General features: G+C 40.2%; 1 protein-coding gene across 2 annotated transcripts in view; it reads right to left on the bottom strand.

The window, feature by feature from the left end:
• Window positions 1-22,712, bottom strand: part of MROH9 (maestro heat like repeat family member 9) — an 89,825-nt gene that overhangs the window by 17,488 nt on the left and 49,625 nt on the right. For both annotated transcript variants that reach the window (XM_047839697.1, XM_047839698.1), the window contains 7 exons: window positions 17,447-17,571; window positions 15,138-15,287; window positions 11,458-11,612; window positions 8,473-8,638; window positions 7,172-7,314; window positions 6,034-6,171; window positions 4,117-4,237 (listed from right to left, as the gene is read on the bottom strand). In XM_047839697.1, coding sequence (XP_047695653.1) covers window positions 4,117-4,237; window positions 6,034-6,171; window positions 7,172-7,314; window positions 8,473-8,638; window positions 11,458-11,612; window positions 15,138-15,287; window positions 17,447-17,571 — 998 coding nt within the window. The remainder of the gene's footprint in view (window positions 1-4,116; window positions 4,238-6,033; window positions 6,172-7,171; window positions 7,315-8,472; window positions 8,639-11,457; window positions 11,613-15,137; window positions 15,288-17,446; window positions 17,572-22,712) is intronic.

The raw sequence follows: 22,712 nt of genomic DNA, 5'->3' as shown, positions 1-22,712 counted from the left end.
ATTCAGTTCAAATCTAATATAACAGAGTTTATATTAGCTTTTTATGGCTTTATGTTTGCCTCATCTTTCTCTCACCTGGAAAAACTTGGTGCCAACAGTATTAATATATTTGCTTACTTGCTTTCTGCTGTAAAATTTATACCATAGTCTTAAAATTATAGCATCAACATACAGTATCTATAAACCTCCTGGGTAAAAGTGAATATTTCTTTACAGCATTTTTTTTGTCCTTAGAATATATTTCACTAAGGATGTATTTATTGTCAAAGTACATGTTCATAGATCACTTTATATCCTTCACAAATGTGTGTATTTGAGGGAGAGACACAGAGACAGAGAGAGAATTATACCATTCACTGAGAAAAACACCAAGATCAGAATGGGTAAATGGGCAAGGGAGAGGTCAGATAATTCACAAAATGGAACTTTAAAGGCCAAGGCAAAAACACATGATTCAGGAAAGTAATTTGAACACAAGTAACAATATGGTATCCTTATTTTTCATACATCAGGATCATATACCTAGAAAATGCAAGGGAATTAACAAAAATATTATTAGAGTTACTGTTAGGGCACAGGAGAGTAGCTGAATTTAAGACAATACAGTCTAATTTTCCTGAACATCCCCAGCAATAATGAGCTTGAAAATTGAATGAAAAAGGCCACATTTGGGAAAACAGTATGGAGGTTCCTCAAAAAATTAAAACTAGAAATACCATATGATCCAATAATTCCACTATTGGGTATTTTCCCAAAGAAACCAAAAATATGAATTCAAAAAGATACATGCACCCCTATGTTTATTGCAGCATTATTTACATTAGCCAAGATATGGAAGCAACCCAAGTGTCCATCCATAGATGAATGGGTAAAGATGTGGCACACACACAGCGGAATATTATCCAGCCATTAAAAAGGTGAGATGTTGCATTTGCAACAACACGGACGGACCTAGAGAGTATCACGCTGACTGAAATAATTCAGACAGAGAAAGACAAATACCACACGGTTTCACTCATATGTGGAACCTAAAAAACAGAACAAACAAATAAACAAATAAGAAGCAGAATCAGGTTCATAAATACAGAGAACAAACTGATGTTTGCCAAAAAGAAGAGGGAGGGGGAGAGGGACGGGCAAAATGGTGGAAGAGAGTGGGAGATACAGGCTTCCAGTTATGGAATGCATAAATCACGGGAATAAAAGATACAGCACTGGGAATACAGTCAGTGGTATTGTAATAGCATTGCACAGTGAAAGCTACACATGTGGTGATCATAGCACAACGCTAGAGTCATAGAATCACTATGTTGTACACATATGTGTACACTATGTTGTACACTATGATGTACTAGTGTACATCACTATGTTGTACACCTGAACCTACTCTAATATTGGGTGGTAGCTATCTCAAAACACAAAACAAACCCGAAAACCTGTACCCAAAATGATACTTAATAAAGATAAATTTGAGAACCAAAACAAAGAAGCCACATTTACACTAACAGCTTAGAATAATACAAAGTACGTAAGAATTCCAAGATTAATATGTAAGACTTATATGAAAATGGCAAAATATTGAATAAAAAAAGAGAAGTGGAAATATTGTAAAGATTCCTAAGAAGCACATAGCTTTAATTCAACTGCATAGTTTCAGTGAAAGTGTTTTTCCTTTAAACCTGACAAAATTATTTTAAAATGTAACCAGAAGGACAAATACATAGGAAGGACTAAAGACATTTTGAAGAGAGTGTAGGGAAAGTCGTTTTGCAAGATATTAAAGTTTACTGCAGGGGCCCCTGCGTGGCTCAGGACTGGTTAAGTGTCTGACTTTGGTTCAGGTCGTGATCTCATGGTTCGTGGGTTCGAGCCCCGCGTCAGGCTCTGTGCTGACAGCTCAGAGCCTGGATCCTGCTTCAGATTCTGTGTCTCCCCCTCTCTCTGCCCCTTCCCCACTCATGCTCTGTCTCTTCCTCTCTCTTAAAAATAAACAAAAAAAAATTTTTTTAAATTTTATTGCAAATTGCCATAATTCCATTGTGATATTTCCACAGGAGTGAAAATATAAATGGAACCTAACAGTGTAATCCGGGGTAGACCCTACTATGGGTGTGTGTTGTGTGTATGTGTGTATGTACATGAAATTAATAATAGAATTCATGAAGGTACTGTCACCAGTGAGTAGTGAATTTAAGGCTTATTAATTAAATGATGCTGGAATCAGAAGTTAATTATTCACTGAAAACTAAAGTTATATCCTACTTCATGGTATACCATATAAACTTCATGGGAAACGACATTACATGTAAAAATTTATATAAATGTGAATAGATTATAAATGAATATTTGTCAATTCTTCAGCCACAGATTTTTAATGCTTAATTTTAAAAAAAATCACGTTTCACAAACAAAATTAAAAGGCAAACAACAAACTGGGCCCCGATTATCAACAGGCATTATAATTAAATGTATAACATACTTAACATCCTTCACAAATTTCTGTGTGTGTGTGTGTTGTGTGAGAGAGAGGGAGAGACACAGCGACAGAGGATCACACAATTCATTGAGAAAAACACTAAGACTTTTATAGGCAAACGGGCAAAGAAGAGATCGGATTGTTCAGATTATAGAAATTATAGTTTTAAAATGTTCAACCTCTCGAGACATTTAAAAATTAAGGACAAGTCAAATCACATCCTCCTCTGAAATTGGAAAACTCATCAATAATGGCAGGAGTGCAGTGGGAGCACCCACAAACTGCACGGGAGCCTTCCAGAAATCAGTCTAGCAATAAAAATCCTTGGCCTTGAGAATGCTTATACTCTTCTGTTATCATTTCAGATACTTGGAATCTATTAGAAGGAAGTAAGCTAAAATACTAAAAGAAAGAAGATTTAGGCACAAACATGTTAACTCTATGGTTACTTAGATCAGTAGAAAATTAGAAATAACATATATAAATAAATGTCATAAGCATCAATAGTACCGTGTTAAATATTGCTGGCTGACAAGACTAAACTAAGGTAAAATACATAGATTGTGCACTCAGAACAGCTAAAGGCCACGTCACCTCACAGTCAACTGGACAGTTGAGGATTGCCCAGAAGCTTCAATTAGAGAAAGCAGTAGAAGAATGTGGTCATTACTCAGCTCCTGGAAGGACAGGCCTGCCAATCTCCAATAGCAGTAAGCACCATATTCATGATTAGACAGGCAATCAGGTTTCGCTATCGTCTGTCACAGTAATAACGCTTCTATCTATAAATATAAATAAATCTTAGGTCATTTGTAAATTTCTTTTGAATGTATCATTTTATAGGAGCAATTATGTATGTCCTATTTAGGCCTATTTAATGTTTGTATATACTTAAAGGCCAATACAATGAAAATAATGAATCGTATAATAAAAGTAATGAGAGATTCAAATGGATCAAGCAAGTTTGAAACCATTGGTGATTTGGTACCGCAATGTTCAGTTAAACTGATTTATGTATATTTCTAAAGGCTTTAGAAGTAGGTAGTATATAGTATTTTATAGTTTATTAACTGTTTCACTGACTATGATGTTTGAAATTACATCAAAATTTTGAGAATATTTAATATGGTGCCTTAGACCAGTACTTCATTATATATTACCTCTATGGAAAAATTATATTTGACTCAGATAATTTCAACTTATACAACTTTCTACCTGCCTTTTAGAAATCAAAGGACTTCCTCAATTTGCTTGACTCTAGTATAGTATTACAATCTATGGTAGATATTTATACACAAATTAATGTAGCTCTATATCTTCGTTTTACTCAGTCATTTGGACCGTTCCTTTTTTTTCCCCCCAGTCTGAAGTATCATTCATTTCCCAGATGCTACCTGCTATCTTTAAGTAAACTCAATTATCCCTTGATATACTTTCACAAGCATGCAGAGATATACGACTACAAAAATAATTGAGTCTTTGCAAATCCACATCTCCTAGGAAACGACTAAAGTTATCCGTCATTGTCTTAACCCTTGATAAGAATCAATATTCAGAGAGGGGGATAAAAGGTTGGAGTGTTGCCTTAAGTTTGCGTAAGGAAAGAGGACCTGGTTGTTCAGTCTCCTAATAAAACTCACTTCAGTGAAGAATATTACTGTGATGACACTGTCTTCTGACCGTCTAGGACCTTCCACTGAGAGCTTGTAGAGATACTGCAAAGTCTCTGGAAACTGTGGAAAGTTGTATTCACTGAGGGTTCTGTAAAAGAGAATAAGGCACTGAATTAGCAAAGACGATGAAAACTCTTCCTGCATCAGCAAATGCTACTGGTATGCTGGAGAGAAGCATTATCCTCATATTTTGTACTCCCAGGTAAAAATAAAGATCTTTTCTAATCCCTAGTCCAAGGCAAACTGCATCCCCATTCTGAATTCTATGCAGACTCCAGGGAATTATATATACCTGGATCACTGACAATGTCTCTTTCCTTAACATCACTCCTTTTCCTATCTTTCCCCTCCTGTGCCACGTAACAGAATGCCCTATAATACCGCAAGCTCCTTCCTGCCTGACCAAAAGGAGAGAAAACAAATAGCGCAAAATAAATACCCTAGCAATCCAAGATGGCTGCATAGGTCACCATCATGGTTTTAGACCAAGTCCTTCCTTGGAACGATACAATGAAGAGGAGAGTTTGGGACTATCGTGTGTTACTCGGGAGGAGAGGTGGTGAGTCCTGATTCACTAAGCCATTCTGGACAGTGACCAGGCTTATGGTTGTCCTGACACACTGGTCTGGATCAGATGGGTGGTGGCAGGCCTGGGAAAGTTGACGTGACAGGTTTCATTTGAAGACTCTGGGTTGGCATTCTACACCAGGGCTTCTCAAACTTTAACGTGCATGCAAATCACCCAGGGATCTCGCTAAAAAGCAGATTCTGGTTCAGTGGGTCTGGAGTGGGTCCTATGAGATCCCATTCTGCTTTCTATTCATAACTTGCAGGTGCTGCCGTAGCTGCTGGTCTGTGGACCACACTTTGAGTAAGAAGATCCAAAAGTACTAAGGATATTGTGGTTCTTAACTAGTGGCCACTTGTGGGGTGCAGATGTATCATACTTTTATAAAATAAGATGTGTTCCTGAAATCTATGTGCAAATAATATGCCATGTGAAATGCAGCAAAAGCCCGGAGACCATAGAGCCTGTACTTTCTGAGTTGTTACAACTTCAAATGGCCTATTATGTGGTCAAGTCCATGTATCTTGATTTTTGATCAGAAAATATGATCCCTATAATCAGAAATTTGCTATTCACTAAGAAGCTAACTATAAAGAAAAAAAAAAAAACCTCTGGTACAAGAAAAATCAAACTTCTCTTTCCTGCTTTTCCAAATTTGTCTCATTGAGAACATATTTCTGTTGAACCTCTTTAAGTATTCTTTTTTAATTTTTTTTAACGTTTATTTATTTTTGAGACAGAGAGAGACAGAGCATGAACAGGGGAGGGGCAGAGAGAGAGGGAGACACAGAATCGGAAACAGGAAACAGGCTCCAGGCTCTGAGCAGTCAGCACAGAGCCCGACGCGGGGCTCGAACTCACGGACCGCGAGATCATGACCTGAGCCGAAGTCGGACGCTTAACCGACTGAGCCACCCAGGCGCCCCTCTATTGAACCTCTTTAAAGTGGGAGCACATCCATAACTGTCTGATGCCTGCAGAGCGGGAATCAGCTAACAGTAGAGGAAAGAAAAAGTAAATTTACCTGGTTCTCCATATCTGAAAGAGAAACCTGCTCTTTGGAGGGAGGATGATTAGGTATCTTTATCATCAAGTAGGAGGACAAGGAAAGGGAAAACTATCCCAATAAGTAATAAACTCCTCAAAATAAGGGAAGAATTAGAAATCAAATGGCAATTCAGGGCAATTTAGGAGAGACTGGGAAGTTGGAGTGGATATTGATGGCATTCACACGTGGCTTCACTGAAGAAAGATGGAGACAGAGACAGAAAGATGAGATAGAGACAGAGAACCCTGTGCAGAGCCCCCATTCTTACTTGGCAATAAGGTAGACCCCCTGATGGTGAAACAGCTCTTCGGAAAACTGGTTCCAGCAATTCTTTTTCTTTAGAGCAATATCCACCTGCTGCAGTCCAGAACAATTCAGCAGAACTCTCAGGGCATCCCGGGCATAGCTAAGGCCCCAAAGAAGAGCCGAGTCACCACTTGACAGTGGCCTTCACATAGTGAAGTTCATGTGACCTGCCTTTTCATTCTGTCTGGGGCAGGATGCTGGTTTGGGGAAAGGGGATGTTTCAAAGGAAACCAACTTTCAGTGCTCTCCGTCTTTCCTGATTAACAGTACATGGGATTGAGGGTTCAATTGAAATGGTGGCATGTAAAATCTGGGATTAATCATGGAGCAGCTTAGTCATTTGTTAGCTTAACAGGTTATTAGCACAAAATATTAAATGATGTGATAATTTGCTGAAAGTGTCCGCAGGGTTTCTTCTTCAGATGCTTTAAATAAATAGATACATTCTCATCTGTGTGGGATGATTTGGTGCATGTCTGCTTGAAAGACGGAGAATGGGTTAAATATCTTAATGGGATGCATTGTGCTTTGGAGTTTTGCCTGGCTTAGAAGTCCACCCCTGATGCGGGAAAATAGCAGGCAGTGGGTCCAGATTTCCCTGGGCAAAGCTAACTGTACCGCCTTGGGTGAAAGGGAACAGCTGAATCTTACCTTACATGAACAGAATGTGTACCCTCTTAAGCCCACACGTCACATCACCAATCATAAAACTTCACAGTTCATAAAGCACATTTGCACGCGTTATTTTAATCTCACACGTACAGTTACCCCGAGAAATCACTTTCAGGGAGTAAATGGCAGAGCTAGCATGGGCCTGGCTTTGGCTCTAAAGCTCCTACCTGCTCTCTCTCCCCTTGGTGCCCCCCAACCCGCTCCGACTGTGGCAGAAAGTGGGGGTGCTTCTTTATACATGCCACATACACTCAGGGAGGGTGCTAGCTCACTTCTAGGTACCCGGGGTAGTTTCACAAAGAAAACTGTAATAAATGAATGCATTGCGTAGGATTATAAGGAGTTCCACATGAACCCGAGGGACTAGAAATAGTTGACAGCTGGGAGCTTATTTCTTATTGACTCTGAAATAACCACTGCAATCTCACAACGGCCTGTCCTCTGTCACCAGTCTCAGTTCACTGATGTAGAAGACTTGGAGCATGAGGGCCATCAGGAGCTGGGGGAAAAACTGGGCCACTGCTTTCTTGTACGAACCAACAGGCAGCAATGTGCACAGGGCCTGGGATGCCTACAAGGGAAGGAAAAAGAAGTCAAGAATGTAGCCATCTGCCTCTAAACCTAGTCAGCCTTAGTGAGGGGGAAGGGAGGAACACTGCAATCCCTCCTGCAACCCCCTGAAGGCAGCCTGGAGGGTGCATGCATATTCATTCATTCCCTAACAGCTATGGAGTCCATTTTAAATGGAACTATGCCCAGTATTCTATGGCAATGAACTCTCAAAGTACTATCAACAACCCCCTAGGTGCCAAACTGGAGGAAGCAAGCTGGTTCCCAAGGACAGTATACTTCCCAGTGTCCCCTTCATATGTGGCCATGAAGGATGGTCCTACCAATAACCCAGGTCCTTCCCGTGCTTCAACAATCCAGGCCAGTGAGATGGTTAAGAGGAGACAGGCCAGATCACTAACAGTCGTTGGGCCCACGAACCACTGCAACACCCACCTGCCACATCAGAGAAACACATCCCACCACCTCACATTTGTGGAGCGCTACCCATTTTGTTTCCCATTATGTCTCTGTAAGACTAGAATTTACTCCCAGGAGTGGTGAGTTTAGTCCTTGGGAGATACAAAATGGTGGGCGCAAATGACATCAGGGCTTCACATGCGTATCAAAGTCTATCCAGTCTAGCCGGTGGCTAGTCTCTGAGACCATCTCCAAACTTCCGCCCTTGCTCCATTCTCTCCTTTCAGTTTCCTTGGAGTCACTCACTTACTAGGCAAGCTCCCATCTACAGGGCTTTTGTCTTTCTGTCTGGATATTCTTCTCTCTTGCCCAGGTATTTGCAAGGATCACTCCTTCACTCTCTGACTAGATGTCACCTCAGCAGAGGCCCCTCCCCTGACCAACCTTCCTAAACTCCCTGTCACTTTCTTTTACTCACATCACTTTATGTCTTTTCTCAGCTCTATGTCATCTGATACATAACACAGTTTTTTGTTCATTGTCTGTGTCTTTTACCGGAATGTATGCTTCCTGGTCGAGGTGTGGCATACAGTAGGCGCTCAATACATATGTGTTGGATGAGTGAATGAATGAATGAATGAAGAAGAGGACAGTGTCCAGAAGTATGACCGAGTCCGTGGGAAGATGGGGATTTTCATGATCAGAAAAACAACACCAGGACAAGGAAGCACTTAGTACTTAATACTTAAGTATTACTTACCGCTACAGGCATCATATTAGTAGTATCGAGAGAGAAACGTCTTCTTTCCGGGAGGCTAGCATGCACTTCCCCAGGCTTTCCTTTCAGTATCAATAAGATTGTTTTCAGCACATGAGGGGCCACGCTTGACTCAGAACCTGCCGCGTGCCACATCAGTATCAAAGTGCTGCAAACACAGCCCCCACCCCCCACCCAACCATCACGATGAGAATCAGGTTGTTCATTTCCTGCTTAATACAGTGTCATGAATCGAAGTCTTTTTTTTCTTTTACATGTTTATATACCAAAGAGATCACAGACAAGTCTAAACCAAACTGGCATGCTCATTTCCAAATGATCTCATTAAGTCTCTTGTCCTTGAAAACAGAGGAAGAGTGTCCGTGAGATCTTACGGAAAATACAGTCTGCACGTCTGCAAGTTGATTTCCTACCACATTTAATTTTTTTTAAATGTTTATTCATTTTTGAGAGACAGAGACGGAGCATGAGCGGGGGAGGGTCAGAGAGAGGGAGACACAGAATCCAAAACAGGCTCCAGGCTCTGAGCTGTCAGCACAGAGCCCCACTCGGGGCTGGAACTCACGGATCGCGAGATCATGACCTGAGCCGAAGTCGGCCGCTTAACTGACTGAGCCACCCAGGCGCCGTGATTTTCTACCATATTTAAATATCTGTCCAGCTCAGTATCAAGAACTGATCAGCTTTCCCCACTCCGTACTCTGGTCCTCCCATCTTGTGACCTCGTTTGTCCAGGAATAACAGAATATTTAAAAAACTGGTATGGAAATACAAATTAATGTATAAATAAATATATCAACTTAAAAAAAAAACCAAAGAGGTAGAAATACTAAGTAAAGATTAACTATATAAATTTAAATATTAGAAAATTAGATTTAGGGGCGCCTGGGTGGCTCAGTCGGTTAAGCGTCCAACTTCAGCTCAGGTCATGATCTCACACTCCGTGAGTTCGAGCCCCGCGTCGGGCTCTGTGCTGACAGCTCGGAGCCTGGAGCCTGCTTCAGATTCTGTGTCTCCCTCTCTCTCTGCCCCTCCCCTGCTCATGCTCTGTCTCTCTCTGTCTCAAAAATGAATAAAAACATTAAAAAATGTAAAACAAATTAGATTTAAAAAATTGAGCTCAGGGGGGTGGGCCCTTTAGTGAAAGGTCACACACATTCTAGTGGCACAGGTGTCACTAGCACCCTGGCTTCTCTACCTCCAGTCCCCTCCCTCCCTCTGCACACCTAGCCACTTTTCAAGATTATTTTTACTAGTGCTCATCTTAAAAACTGCTACACATCTCTGTGTGGGTACATTCCTGATACCTTGTCAATCCATGTGGGGTTCTGGATCCTACTGCTCAGTCTCTCTGAGTTTAGGTTCCTAATAGGGGGGGCCTGGTCCCCTGGAACAGAGACATACCAGCTCTTTAGAATCCGTTACTCAACTGTTCCTGCCTCTGGGGCTCAGCTTACAACCAAGCTTAGACCCACATGGACATCAGTTTCACATGGTCTGTCTCATTCCCTTACCTCTCAGATCATACCTTCTAACCGATCAGACATTTCTTCTGTTTGTCTGATGTAGCTCAACTCTAAATCCCACTCTTTTCTGCCTCAGCCCCCACCTAGATACACAAGATCTGCTCATGACTATTTAAAAAAAAAATTCTTAATGTTTATTTTTGAGAGAGAGAGAGCACACAAGTCGAGGAGGAGCAGAGAGAGAGGGAGACACAGAATCCAAAGCAGGCTCCAGCCTCTGAGCTGTCAGCACAGAGCCCGACGCGGGGCTCGAACTCACAAACCGTGAGACTGTGACTGGAGCCAAAGTCAGATGCTTAACAGACTGAGCTACCCAGGCGCCCCTGCTGGTGACTATTTTAATGAAGTTCACTTGACTCTATGCTTGCTTTCTGTACTCCCTCATTTCATATCGTTTGTACTGGATTCATTGGCAACTTGTACCCATTTTCAACAAAATGCTCAAAGACTGGTAATATTTTACATACAATGGGGTGCTTAATTCCTGAATGAGAAAACGCTGAGTCTTATGAAAATTTTTAATTTCCAGGAATTTTCTAGGTAGTAAAATACTTTGTGAGTTTAAACCTCCTAAATAAATACAAGCTTTCAGTTGGAAAAAGAAAGTCAGTCATATAATTGGTTTGGCATTTTGTGAGTTTTGATGTCCTTTTACAGATGTTAACTCATTTAACCCACAATAATTGATTTACAGATAAAAAAGAATTTTCCTCATTTCACAGACAGGGAAATCTGATCACGGAATTTAGAAACTTGTGTGGCTGGGAAGGAATTCAGATTCGTTTCCAAAGCCTGCATCCTTTTCGTAATGTGACTTCCTGCCTTTTACACTAATAGTAGAGAAGTATTACCTTCCTTCTCAAGGTACCTTCTCAAGGTAGAAATGGAGTGATGTCCCTTACTCTGCTCGTCTAATGTGTGTTAGGCTCATACTGTCCCATAGGCTCACACTGGTATTCTTTTCCCCTTAATATTTTCTGTGATCCTGGATCATGGATTTCAGATAAACATGTAAGTAACAGGGCACTCTCCATTATATCTGGGAATTTTTAATGTTTCATTATTTTATTGGCAGGTGGAAATGCCTTCCATCTGCTCTTCATAAGTGAGAAAAAAAGCACTATAAGTTTTATTACTTATGGGGAAAACGTCCATCATCACTCTGAGGAGTGATTTGTTCCCGTGGTATATGCAGCAGAACACAATTTAAAGCCTCAGATAAAAAATAGTGACGATGATCATTTGTCAGTGGTCTATAGTATTGTGTAGATATCGTACAAGAATATGAATAACATGTATGATCTTATTTAAGCTTTATGATCGTCCTGTGTGTTACAAACATAGATACCCTCTTTGAGAAAAAAAAGAAGCCCGAGTCTAGCTCTGTCTGATTCTGGAGACTGGGAACAAAGCACTGTAGGAAGTGGTGAGGGGGCCTTACTCGTCCGCTGGAACTGGATAATCCATAAGCTGAAAGATGACCTTCTTTGGTGAAGTGCGTGTCAGCAAGGTAGTGACCCGCAGCATAGCTTGCCTCATCACATGAGAAGAGTTTTCACGCAGTTTCTTATAAATAGCATCCACAATCTTAGACACCTGGAAAAGTAATTTCAAGGGTCAAACAAGTGCCTCTTGTTCCATGGCAACCTGTCAACCAAGGCATTTCTTGGATGTAAGAATTCGGTCCTTTTCAGAATGGCTACGGCAGCAATCTACACACAAATACGCACTAGAGGAAAGCATATTCACGTGTGCGACTACACAATGTAAAATACTTATTTGGATGAGAAGAAGCCTATCTATTTACTATAGTGGAAAAATAACTGTTTTTTTAAATTTTAATTTATTTACTAAAATTTTTTAATGTTTATTTTTGAGAGACGGAGCATGAACAGGGGAAGGGCAGAGAGAGGGGGAGACACAGAATCCAAGGCAGGCTCCAGGTTCTGAGCTGTCAGCACAGAGCCCGAAGCTGGGCTTGAACTCACAAACCACGAGATCATGGCCTGAGCCGGAGTCGGACGCTCAACCGACTGAACCACCCAGGTACCCCAAAATACCCATTAAAAAGTTTATTTGGGGAAGGTAGGCTTCATTATATAAAACAAATAGGCTCAGTGTAGAAAACATGTGTATAATTCAAGTCCTTTAAGAAGGAAGTCAAAATAGGGGCGCCTGGGTGGCTCAGTTGGTTGGGCGTCCGACTTCAGCCAGGTCATGATCTCATGGCTCATGAGTTCAAGCCCCGCCTTGGACTGTGGGCTGACAGCTCAGAGCCTGGAGCCTGCTTCAGATTTTGTCTCTCTCTCTCTCTCTCCTCCTTCCCCACTCATGCTCTGTCTCTCTCTCTCTCAAAAAATGAATAAACATTAAAAAAAATGGAAAAAAAAAGAAGGAAGTCAAAATAATGGAACAGAAAAACAATGGAACTGTATACTTTAAAAACTTTCTGGCAATTAAAGAAGACTTGAATATGCATATGGAATGGGGAAACTGTGTTTGGAAGAATGGCCCAGAATGGTAAACACTGAGTCATAAGCTTGCAAATTTTATTCATAAGTCCTATGTGTGTTCAATGTTTTCCCCTTTTTATGCATTCCTAAACAAGGAGATTTCTAGTTAGACCTGAAATTTGTCTCAAGCTAATGGTTGTAGATTCAACATCAATTTTCATCTTCCTGGATGCCTGCATTTTTTATTTGGAAATACTCCTCAGAGATCATAAGCTGAGATGTTGGTTGACATAAATTTACATCCCATTGCGATTGCCTCATGTACAATTCAGTTAGTTATCTGTGCACAGCCCTCTACTCCAAAAAAAAGAAAAAAAAATAAGCGAAGTGTTAAGAGTGCAGGACATTCCTTCCGCCATATATGCTCCAAGGGGAGCACGAAGTGGGAGACAATTAAACATTACTCTTCTCCATAGACATTTTTTAAAACATTTACTTATTTTTGAGAGACGGCGAGAGAGCGCAGGCGCTCTCATCCCCTTTTCTCCTCATCCCGTTCCTTTTCAGGCAGCGCACCCCCTACAACAAGCCAGCTATGTCACTGTATGCGCAAGTGTGCTGTAATGATCTGCTTTCATTCTCAAGAAAAGACTTGCTGTGTTACGGTTATTTAGAGACTGGAAACCCACAGACTCCATGTGCAGTTTCAGTGGTTTCCAGGGATAATTTTAACTATGCACAATTTCCCATTATAACTGATTTTAGAACCTAGCCCTGTTTAAGATGACAATCCACTGTACTCAGTACTTGAATTGTTTGTGGGAGCTTGGGTGGAGCGATGAATTGCTGAACCCCATTTCTGTTCAGTTGCTTTCTCTCTGTTTAATGATTTTATTGCTGCAGAGGCTAGTTTTTCACGTCTAGTTTTCTGTTGGGCTCCTTCCTCTTCCCCTCCAGGGCCTTGGTATGGCTTTATCTACCCTCTCTTTCTCACCACATGAGAGAAGAGCTTAATCTATAAGGAAATGACTGTCGCCCTCCAGCTTTCTCCTTGGTCCAACTTGCCTTCTGGAATGCTCCTGGATGTAGCCATGTTGGGAGTTCTATAGAAAGCTTTACTTCCCCTTTCCTGCTCGCTGAATTTGAGTATGAGCTCTCAGTTTATTTTCTTTTTTCGTTTTTTCAAACATTTTCAAACATTGATTCATTTTGGAGAGACTGAGCGCCCGTGGGGGAAGGACAGAGTGAGAGGGAGACAGAAGCCAAAGCTCTGTCAGCACAGAGCCCGACATGGGGTTTGAACCCATGAGGCGTGAGGTCATGACCTGAGCTGAAGCTGGATGCTCAGCCGACTGAGCCACCCAGGCTCCCCTCTCAGTTTATTTTCAGTCAAATAACACCATGTGTCAGCACCAGAAACTGAGAGTTCAGCCCTCATGTCACCATCAGATCAGGGCTGGTTTCATGAGCATGTGACCTATGCATTTGACAGGGTTCCGCACTTAGAAAGTTCAGAGCTTTGCTGTCGCCATCTCGAATATTGAAATAATTTTATTTTTGAGCTTGTGTTTTCGAAGTGAAGTCCCATGGGACCATAGAGCATGCACGTGAGCCGGGAAGTTGGTGGCTGTGGCTCCCGTGTGCCGTCCCGTTCACATGCAACGTGCACAGTCTAAGTGCACAGACTTCCAGTGGACCCGAGATGTGTAGCAGTCAGTGGGAAATCACAGCGCGTATAAGATAAGCATTCATTGAAGCCTCAACCACTTAAATGGAAAATGATGACTCATCAATAAGCTGAAGGTAGAAGGCGTTTATAGAAAGTGTGAATGTCAGAAATGAAATACAAACAATCGAGTTAGTTTTGTGTATTGCTTCCACTCTTTTGGTGCGAATGAAAACATATTCGTGTATGAGCTGTCACTTGCATTATTTTCTTGAGTTAAGCACTTCTGTGTTTTCACCTGTAAATGGCATGGCACGATGTAAAAACGGCTGGTAAAATTTGTGCTACTTTAAAATTTTAGTTTTTTTTTTTTAACTTAAAGACATTAAGTAGAAAATAAAAATGCTATGACAAATTGAGAGAAAGAGAGAGACCATGGAGGAAAGGGGGGAAAAACTTCATAGGACTGTATATATATTTTAGGTTTTCATTTAAATTCTAGTTAGTTAACATATAGTGTAATATTGGTTACAGGAGTAGAATTTAGTGACATATGATTGTATATTTAATGGCACTTTAAATAATAGCACATGTTTTGAACAGGAAGCCCCACGTTTATTTGCACTTGGCCCCACAAATCATATAGTCAGGCCTGCAGCAAGCTGAGGGTCCCTGAAAACTTTCCTTAGTGGCTACGCAGGAGATTTCAATTATATCTGCATTATTCTACAGTTATTAATGTATTTCTTTAAAAAAACTGATGCAAATGTGGTAAAAATGTTATTATTTGGTATGATTGGCAGGTAAACATTCATGCATTGTTTTCCACACTTTCCGTATGCTTGAAATATTTCACACACAAAAACCCCTCATTTGATCAAAGCGACGTGTTGAACAATAACAAGAAATACATAGGAAAAGAAGTAGCATATAACAAAGGCAACGAGAGAATAAAGTTAGAGAATAAACTCCGTGCCCCCTACTCATTGTCAAGTGTCTTACCATGGTGACCTTATGGGCATGATACTCCAGAGTCAGTTTCAGTATGGTTGACGCCTTGAATGCAGTTACACAATTAGGTGAAGACAGTGTCATCAGGAGACTCCACACAAAGTCAGTCAGCAAGGACGGCATTAAAGTTTGTCCTACACTCTGAAACCAAAAGGAGAGCCATGACCTCAGGGCTGACCACCAACAACATAAGAAAGACCGCTGAAGCTCCAGGCCCAGAGGCCAGGTACCGCTACGTGGTTTTGGGGGGGCCTTAGGCATTTTTGCAGTTCTAGCCCTCTTCCTTCACTCAAAAATGTTAAAAGTCATATTTCACAAGTGTGGTGATATTGAGATGACTAGAATTCAAGTGGAATTGCATTTATTTATTTTTTTCTTCTGATTTTTAAAGCGGCTCAAATATTTTCATCTGGATAAGTCAGCTGTGGGGCCAGGCCAGGAAGAAATGAAAAACTATGAACCGCTTGCAAGAGGCTCAGAGGAGGCTGCCCATCCACTCATTAGCCTAATCATGGCACTCAGAGTCCCGAGTCCAGGGCACTGGATGGAGGATGGAAGGAAGTAGAAGAACTTTCTAGTAAATTCTAATTTTTTTGAATGTTTATTTATTATTGAGAAAGAGAGAGACAGACAGACAGAGCATGAGCAGGGGAGGGGCAGAGAGAGGGGGAGACACAGAATCCGAAGCAGGATCCAGGCTCCAAGCTGTCAGCCCTGAGCCTGATGCGGGGCTTGAACTAATGGAGTGTGAGATCATGACCTGAGCTGAAGTTGGACACTTAACCGACTGAGCCACCCAGGTGCCCCTCTAATAAATTCTAGATGCTTGGTTTCTTCGTGTAAATGGATAACTTCATAGTCAACCAGGCTCGTGATTTTTGAGGTGTGGGGTGGGTGAGAATAAATGCTTGATTCTGGAAAAATGCAGTATCATCTGTGTCTGTTTGGTGAAATGACTCAGTAATTCAAATTCAAATTTACGGTGCATATTTAAGACATCTATGCAGTATTTTTGACTATGTTATGTAAGGCGTATCACTTCCACATCTCAGCTTCACACGATTCTATCCCCTCGGCCATGGGAGGAGAAGACACTGCTTCACGTATGTACTTTTTAGCAGGAACCAAAAGACTCTCCCACTTCCAGAGATGAGCTAGCCTTGAAGGGCGTCCCCAGCAACTGTGCTGAGCTGTTGGCTCCATGTGTGTGGCTAGAGGGCCAGGTATTAGACAGCCCAACCTAGGCTGCAGAGCTGGGTGACCTCGCAAGTGTGTGGATAAGCCCATGTACCTTGAAGAAAGTGAGGGAGTATACAGAGCCCCATAGGTTTCCCCAAGGGTTGGGGTCAGTATAAAAATTATTTACGCGGTACTGAGGTTTATCACTTCAACTTAAAATTTGTTTTAATAAGGTTTTTATTTTTTAGAGAGAGAGTACAAGCAGGGGAGAAGAGCTGAGGGGGAAAGAGAGAGAGAGAGAGAGAGAGAGAGAGAGAGAGAGAATATTAAGCAGGGTCCACGCTCAGTGCGGAGCCCAATGTGGGGCTCGATCTCACGACTGTGAGATCATGACCTGAGCCCAAATTAAGAGTTGGATGTTTAACCAATGGAACCACCCAGGGACCCCTAATAGGTGTTTTAAAACAAAATCTAAAGCAAGTTATTTTGATGTTTGCTGAGTAAATTATAATACTATTGAAAAGCCTGTTGATTGATGACTCTACTAACTTTGCTGAATAACCAGAGTTCCCCATCTTTAGTGACATACTTATTAATCAAACAAAAGAAGTATAAAACTAGAAAATACCTCATGTGCATGCTATAAGGATTACATAAAAATAATATAAATTGCTATATTCAGGAATATTTGGCATCATTCTTACTCATAGAGATGCAAATCATGAAGGCAAACACTCTACATATTATTTACTCTATGCTTCACTGAACTTTAAAAACATGGAAAAATTTATTAAAAATAGAAACTGTTGAAATCAGTTGCCACTAGGGACTCCTGGGTGGCTTAGTCGGTTAAGCATCCCACTTCCGCTCAGGTCATGATCTCACTCCTGGTGGGTTCAAGCCCTGAGTCAGGCTCTGAGCTGTCTCCCAGTCTCTCTGCCCCTCCCCTGCTTACTCTCTGTCTCTCTCTCAAAAATAAATAAACATAAGAAGAAAGAAAGAAAGAAAGAAAGAAAGAAAGAAAGAAAGAAAGAAAGAAAAAGAAAGAAGAAAGAAGTTGTCACTAAAAGTAATAATACACATGAAAGAAAAGCCATTGGATAAAGCGGGGGGTAAGTTACCTGGGCAATTTTAGCTCTGTCTCGTTGCAAGACTTTGGGTACAAATTCTTGTACGGAGGATGGAGACAGGAGGCAGTGATTTCCATGCTTCTCATACTTTGTGGATTTAGTTTTTTCAATGTCCTCTGTATTGAGAAAAAGAGTTTAAGGTTTTTGTTGATCATCAGTTCCTTCTATGACATTGCTGTTTCCAATTTCTCCTTCCTATCCGATTCTGGAGATATAAAGTGTTCTGAACATTTAACTCTCTGCTGACAGTTTGATCACATCAGATATTATGACAGCACAGACTCAGAGTCTATAAAGTGTTTAAGTGAGGCCTCTGTGAAATACGAATGAAAGACATAGATCATTTTAATATGTTCAGCAGATATTGAATATATTTAGGCCATCAAATGCATCATTCAGCGCCCTGGAAAAGCTGTCGCTAAGGTGGAGGGTTTCTTGATAGGAGACCAGACTTGGAGGCATTTTGCAAAGAGCTGGGAAGTCATATAGCAGGAAAGCCAGGAGCTCTCAGTGAAAGCTTCAGGTGCTGATGTCTTTAGTTCCAGAGAAGGTAACTTGTAACGATTTTTGTTTGTTTGTTAACAGCTCCATAGGGATATAATTGACATCCAGTTTGTCTAAAATGTACAATTTGGTAAGTTTTTATATATGTATATTATATACTTATAAAAACATTACTGCAATAAAAAAAATAAATAAACGAAAAAAAAAAAACCCAATCATATTCATTGCCGCCACCACACCTGCTCCCCTGTACCCACCCCTGATCCAAAGACATCCACAGTCTGCTTTCCGTCATTGGCTTTCTGACAAGTGTGTACTTTCTGATCTTAGATAAGTGGATTCATATAGGATGCACTCTTCTGTTGTGTCGCATGTTGCCCTCAGCGAAACTGTTTTGTGATTCACCCAAGTGGTTATAGGTATAGGTATAGGTATAGGTATAGGTATAGGTATAGGTATAGGTTATCATTCCTGTTTTACTGATGAATACTATTCCATCGTCTGCTTACCCATTTGCCTATTGATGGACATTTGGGTTGTTTCCAGGGTTTTGGCTTTTCCAAATAAAGGTGTTGTCAACATTTGTGTACATGTTTTGCTCTGGGTATCTGCTTTCATTTCTCTTAGCTAAATCCCAAGTTATGGAATGACTGGGTCATTTGGTCGAAGTGTGTTTATCTTTTTAGGATAAACGGCCAAATTGTTTGCCAAAGTTGTCGTACCATGTCACGCTCCCTCTGGCAACGTGAGAGTCCCAGCTGCTTCACATCTTTAATAACATATGGTATGGTCAGAGTTTCCATTTGAGACATCCTAATGAATATGTAGTGGGATCTTGGGCAGTTTTTAAGCTACACGTCTTTTATGACCAAATATTGAACATCTTTTGATGTGTGTCTTTGCCATCTGTGTCTCTTCGGGGAAATGACTCAGTAATTCAAATTCAAATTTACCATTTTTTAATTTGGTTGTCTGTTTTCTTACAGAGTTTGGAGTGTTCATTTTTAAATTCTGGGTGTGAGCCTTTTGTCAGATATGTAACTTGCAAATATTGTCTCCCAGTCTGTGGCTTATCTGTTCTCTTAGCAGTGTCTTTCAAAGAGCAGAAATACTTAATTTTTCACTTTTAAAATGTATAGGTCATGCTTTTGGTGTTGTGTTTAAGACATCTTTGCCTAACTCAAGGTACAAGGACTTCTTGTTTCATAGTTTTAGTTTTATGGGTCCATTTTGAATTAACTTTTGCATTACATATAAGATATAGATCAAAGTTCTTCTCTTTGGCATAGATACATAACCAATTTTTCAACACCATTTATCGATGTTTACTCTTTCTCCATTGAATTGCCTTTGACTCTTTATCAAAAATCATTTGACCATATATGTGCGGATCTATTTAAAAACGTTTGCACTTATGTTCGTGAGGAACATTGGTCTGTAGTTTTTTGTTTTTGTTTTTGTTGTCATGTCTTTATGTGGTTTTGGTATCAGAATGTTGCTGCCCTCCTTGAATGATTTGGCGTGTTTCCTCATTCTCACATTTCTGGGAGAATTTGGGTAGGATTGGAATACTTTCTACATTTAAGTGTTTGCTAGAACATTACAGTCTGGCCTTTTCTTTGTAGGTATTTTTTCATTTAGTTCAAAATGCTTTCAATTTCTGCTTTTATTTCTTTTTCTTTGACTCATGGGTTACTTAGAAGTGGATTACCTGGTTTCCGAATATTTTGAATTTTCCAGGTATCTTTCTAGTTTTATTTCTAGGTTAATTCCATTTTGGTCAGAGAATACATTTTGGACGAATTAAAGACTTTATACTTTCTTAAAATTTGATTCATGGCTTGAATGTGGTCTATTTTGGTAAGTTTTCTGTTTTTCCCTTGAGGAGAATGTTCGTTTTTCCATTATTGGTGGAGTGTTCTCTATATATTAATTAGGTCAAGTTGGTTCAAGTCTATATCCTTAAAAATTTTCTGTGTGATTATGAATTATTGAGAAAGAGATACTGAATTCTCTGGCTATAATTGTACATCTGCTCCTTGTAGTTCTATCCTTTTTTAAAAAATTATTTTTAGAGAGAGCATGTGCACAAGCGAGTGGGGGCAGAGGGAGAGGAAGGGAAAGTGTCTCAAGCAGACTCCCTGCTCTGCATGGAGAGTGTTGCGGGGCTCAATCTCATGACCCTGAGGTGGTGACCTGACCTGAAATCAAGAGTCAGATGCTTAACCGACTGAGCCACCCAGGCGCCCCCTAGCTCTATCCATTTTTGTTTAATGTATTTTAATTTTTATAAATTTTTTATTTTAGGGACATACATGTTTAGCATTGTTGTCTTATTAATTAATTGACCCCTTTATCATTATGAAATGATCCTCTTTTTCCCTGGAAGCATTCTTTGCTCTGAAATATATATTTTTTGATATTGACTCAGCCACTCTAATTTCTTTTTGACTAGTGTTACTGTGTTATCTTCCAACTTTTAACTTTTATTCTATTTATGGCTTTGCATTTAAACTGGGTTTCTCATAGGGCAGCATATAGTTGAGCCTTGCTTTTTATCCAATCTGATAATCTCCACCTTTTCACTGGAGGTGTTCAGAATATTTACATTTACTCTAGATGGCTTTAAGTCTTCACTATTTGTTTTCTATTTTTCCCATCTGTTCTTTCTATTTTTCCTCTTTTTTGTCTTCTTTTAAAGTAGTTTTTAAAACATTACATCTCAGTTTGGCTTACTATATGTATCTCTTGGCTATATTATTTAGGAGGCTGCTTTAAGGTTTATATTACACATCTTTAACTTATTACAGTTTACTCGTTAAGTGACATGTCACACTCTGTTTGCAGGAACCTTAAAAAGTAATCCTACTTCCTCTTTCAAGCCTCTATTGTTGTCATATAGCTTTTACATTATTATTTTTTGCCTTGAACAGTTGGTTATCATTTTAAAAGATTAAATAATGAGAAGGGGCGCCTGGGTGGCTCAGTCAGTTAAGCATCCGACTTTAGCTCAGATCATGAATTCACAGTTCATGAGTTCGAACCCCATGTCAGGCTCTGTACTGACAGCTCAGAGCCTGGAGCCTGCTTCGGATTCTGTGTCTCCCTCACTCTCTGCCCCTCTTCCCACTCACGCTCTGTCTCTCTCTGTCTCTCTCTGTCTCTCTCTCTCTCTCAACTAAATAAACATTAAAAAAGTTTTTTTAAATAATGAGGACAGAATATTTACCTACGTAGTTGCAACACATTACTCTTCATTCCTTTATGCGGATCTAGATTTTCACCTGGATGTTTTTCCTTGAAGGATTTCCTTTAATATTTCTTTTATTGCAGATCTGCTGGCAATGAATTCTAGCAGCTCTTGTATATCTAAACATGTCTTTATTTCACTTTTGTTTTTAAAAGAATTTTTGCTGGCTAAAGAATTCTAGATTGCCTTTTCCCCCCCGGACATTGAGAGGCTGCTCCATTGTTTATGGCTTTTACTGATTAGAAATTTACTGTCATATTTACTTTTGTTCCTGTGAATGAAATGTGTCTTATTTCCTCTGGCCCTCTTGAAAATTACACTGTTAATTTTTGCCAGAGTGTTCTTCACCTCAGATATTATGCTTTTAATCTCCAGACGTCCAATTGAGGTCTTTTAGAAATTTTTCTATGTCTCTACTTAACATGTTCATCTTTTTCTTGGACTCTTTAAATAATTGGAATATATTATAACAATTGTTTTAACGTCCCTTTCTACGAATTATATCATCTGAGTTATTTCTGGGTCAGTTTTGATTCATTTCTCTCCTCATTATGTGCTGTGGTCTGATTCTTTGCAAGTGTAATAATTATTATTGGACACTGTGAATTTTAAGTTGTTGACTGCTGGAATATTGGTATTCCTAGGAGTAGGTTTGAGCTTCATTCTGATTAACATTTAAAGTATTTGGAGATAACCTGATCTTTTTAGATCTTATTTTTAAGGTCTGTTAAGTGGCACTAAAACAATGTAGTCTAGAGATTGTCTTTTCCTTCTAATGAAACAAAACCCTTTGAGTACTCTTCCTCATTACTTGTGCATTATGAAGTTTTAAATGTTGGCTTATCGTCATAGGCACTATTCCCAGCCGTTGCGAGTTCATTGGATTTTTCTCCCTAAACATTCTCCCCTGGCCTCAGGTAGTTTCCTTCACATTCGTATTCTTTGTTGTTGTTGTTGTTAAGTTTATTTACTTCTTTTGAGAGAGTGAGCATGAGTGGGGGAGGGGCAGAAAGAGAGGGGGAGAGAGGGGGAGAGAGAGAGAGAGAGAGAGAGAGAGAGAGAGAGAGAGAGAGAGAATACCAAGCAGGCTCTGTGTTGTCAGTGTGGAGCCCGACACAGGGCTCAAAGCCACGAACTATGAGATCATGACCTGAGCAGAATCAACTAACTGAGCCACCCATGCATCCTCTCACATGCGTGTTCTGACCACTACATACCTGAATAAGGAGAACCCTGTGCAAATCTCTGGAGCTCTTTGTGCACTCCTCTCTGGCCCTCAGACCTGTGAGCTCTAGCTATCATGACCTCTCTGGATCCCTAATTCTGTCTCTTCTTGGTGACACCATTGGGTTGCAGTCTACAAACTTACTTTAGGTGGTAAGCTCAAGCAACTGTAGACCCCACCTCATTTTGTTTATTTGTTTCCCTCTCTCATAAATCATTGTCCTTTGTTATCTGGTGTTCAATGCCTTACACACAATTATATATATATATATATATATA

This window comes from Prionailurus viverrinus, chromosome F1 (genome assembly GCF_022837055.1).
Source record: "Prionailurus viverrinus isolate Anna chromosome F1, UM_Priviv_1.0, whole genome shotgun sequence".
Taxonomy (NCBI): Eukaryota; Metazoa; Chordata; class Mammalia; order Carnivora; family Felidae; genus Prionailurus; species Prionailurus viverrinus.
The sequence above is the reverse complement of the archived record's forward strand: the minus strand, read 5'-3'. Positions and strand labels throughout refer to the sequence as shown.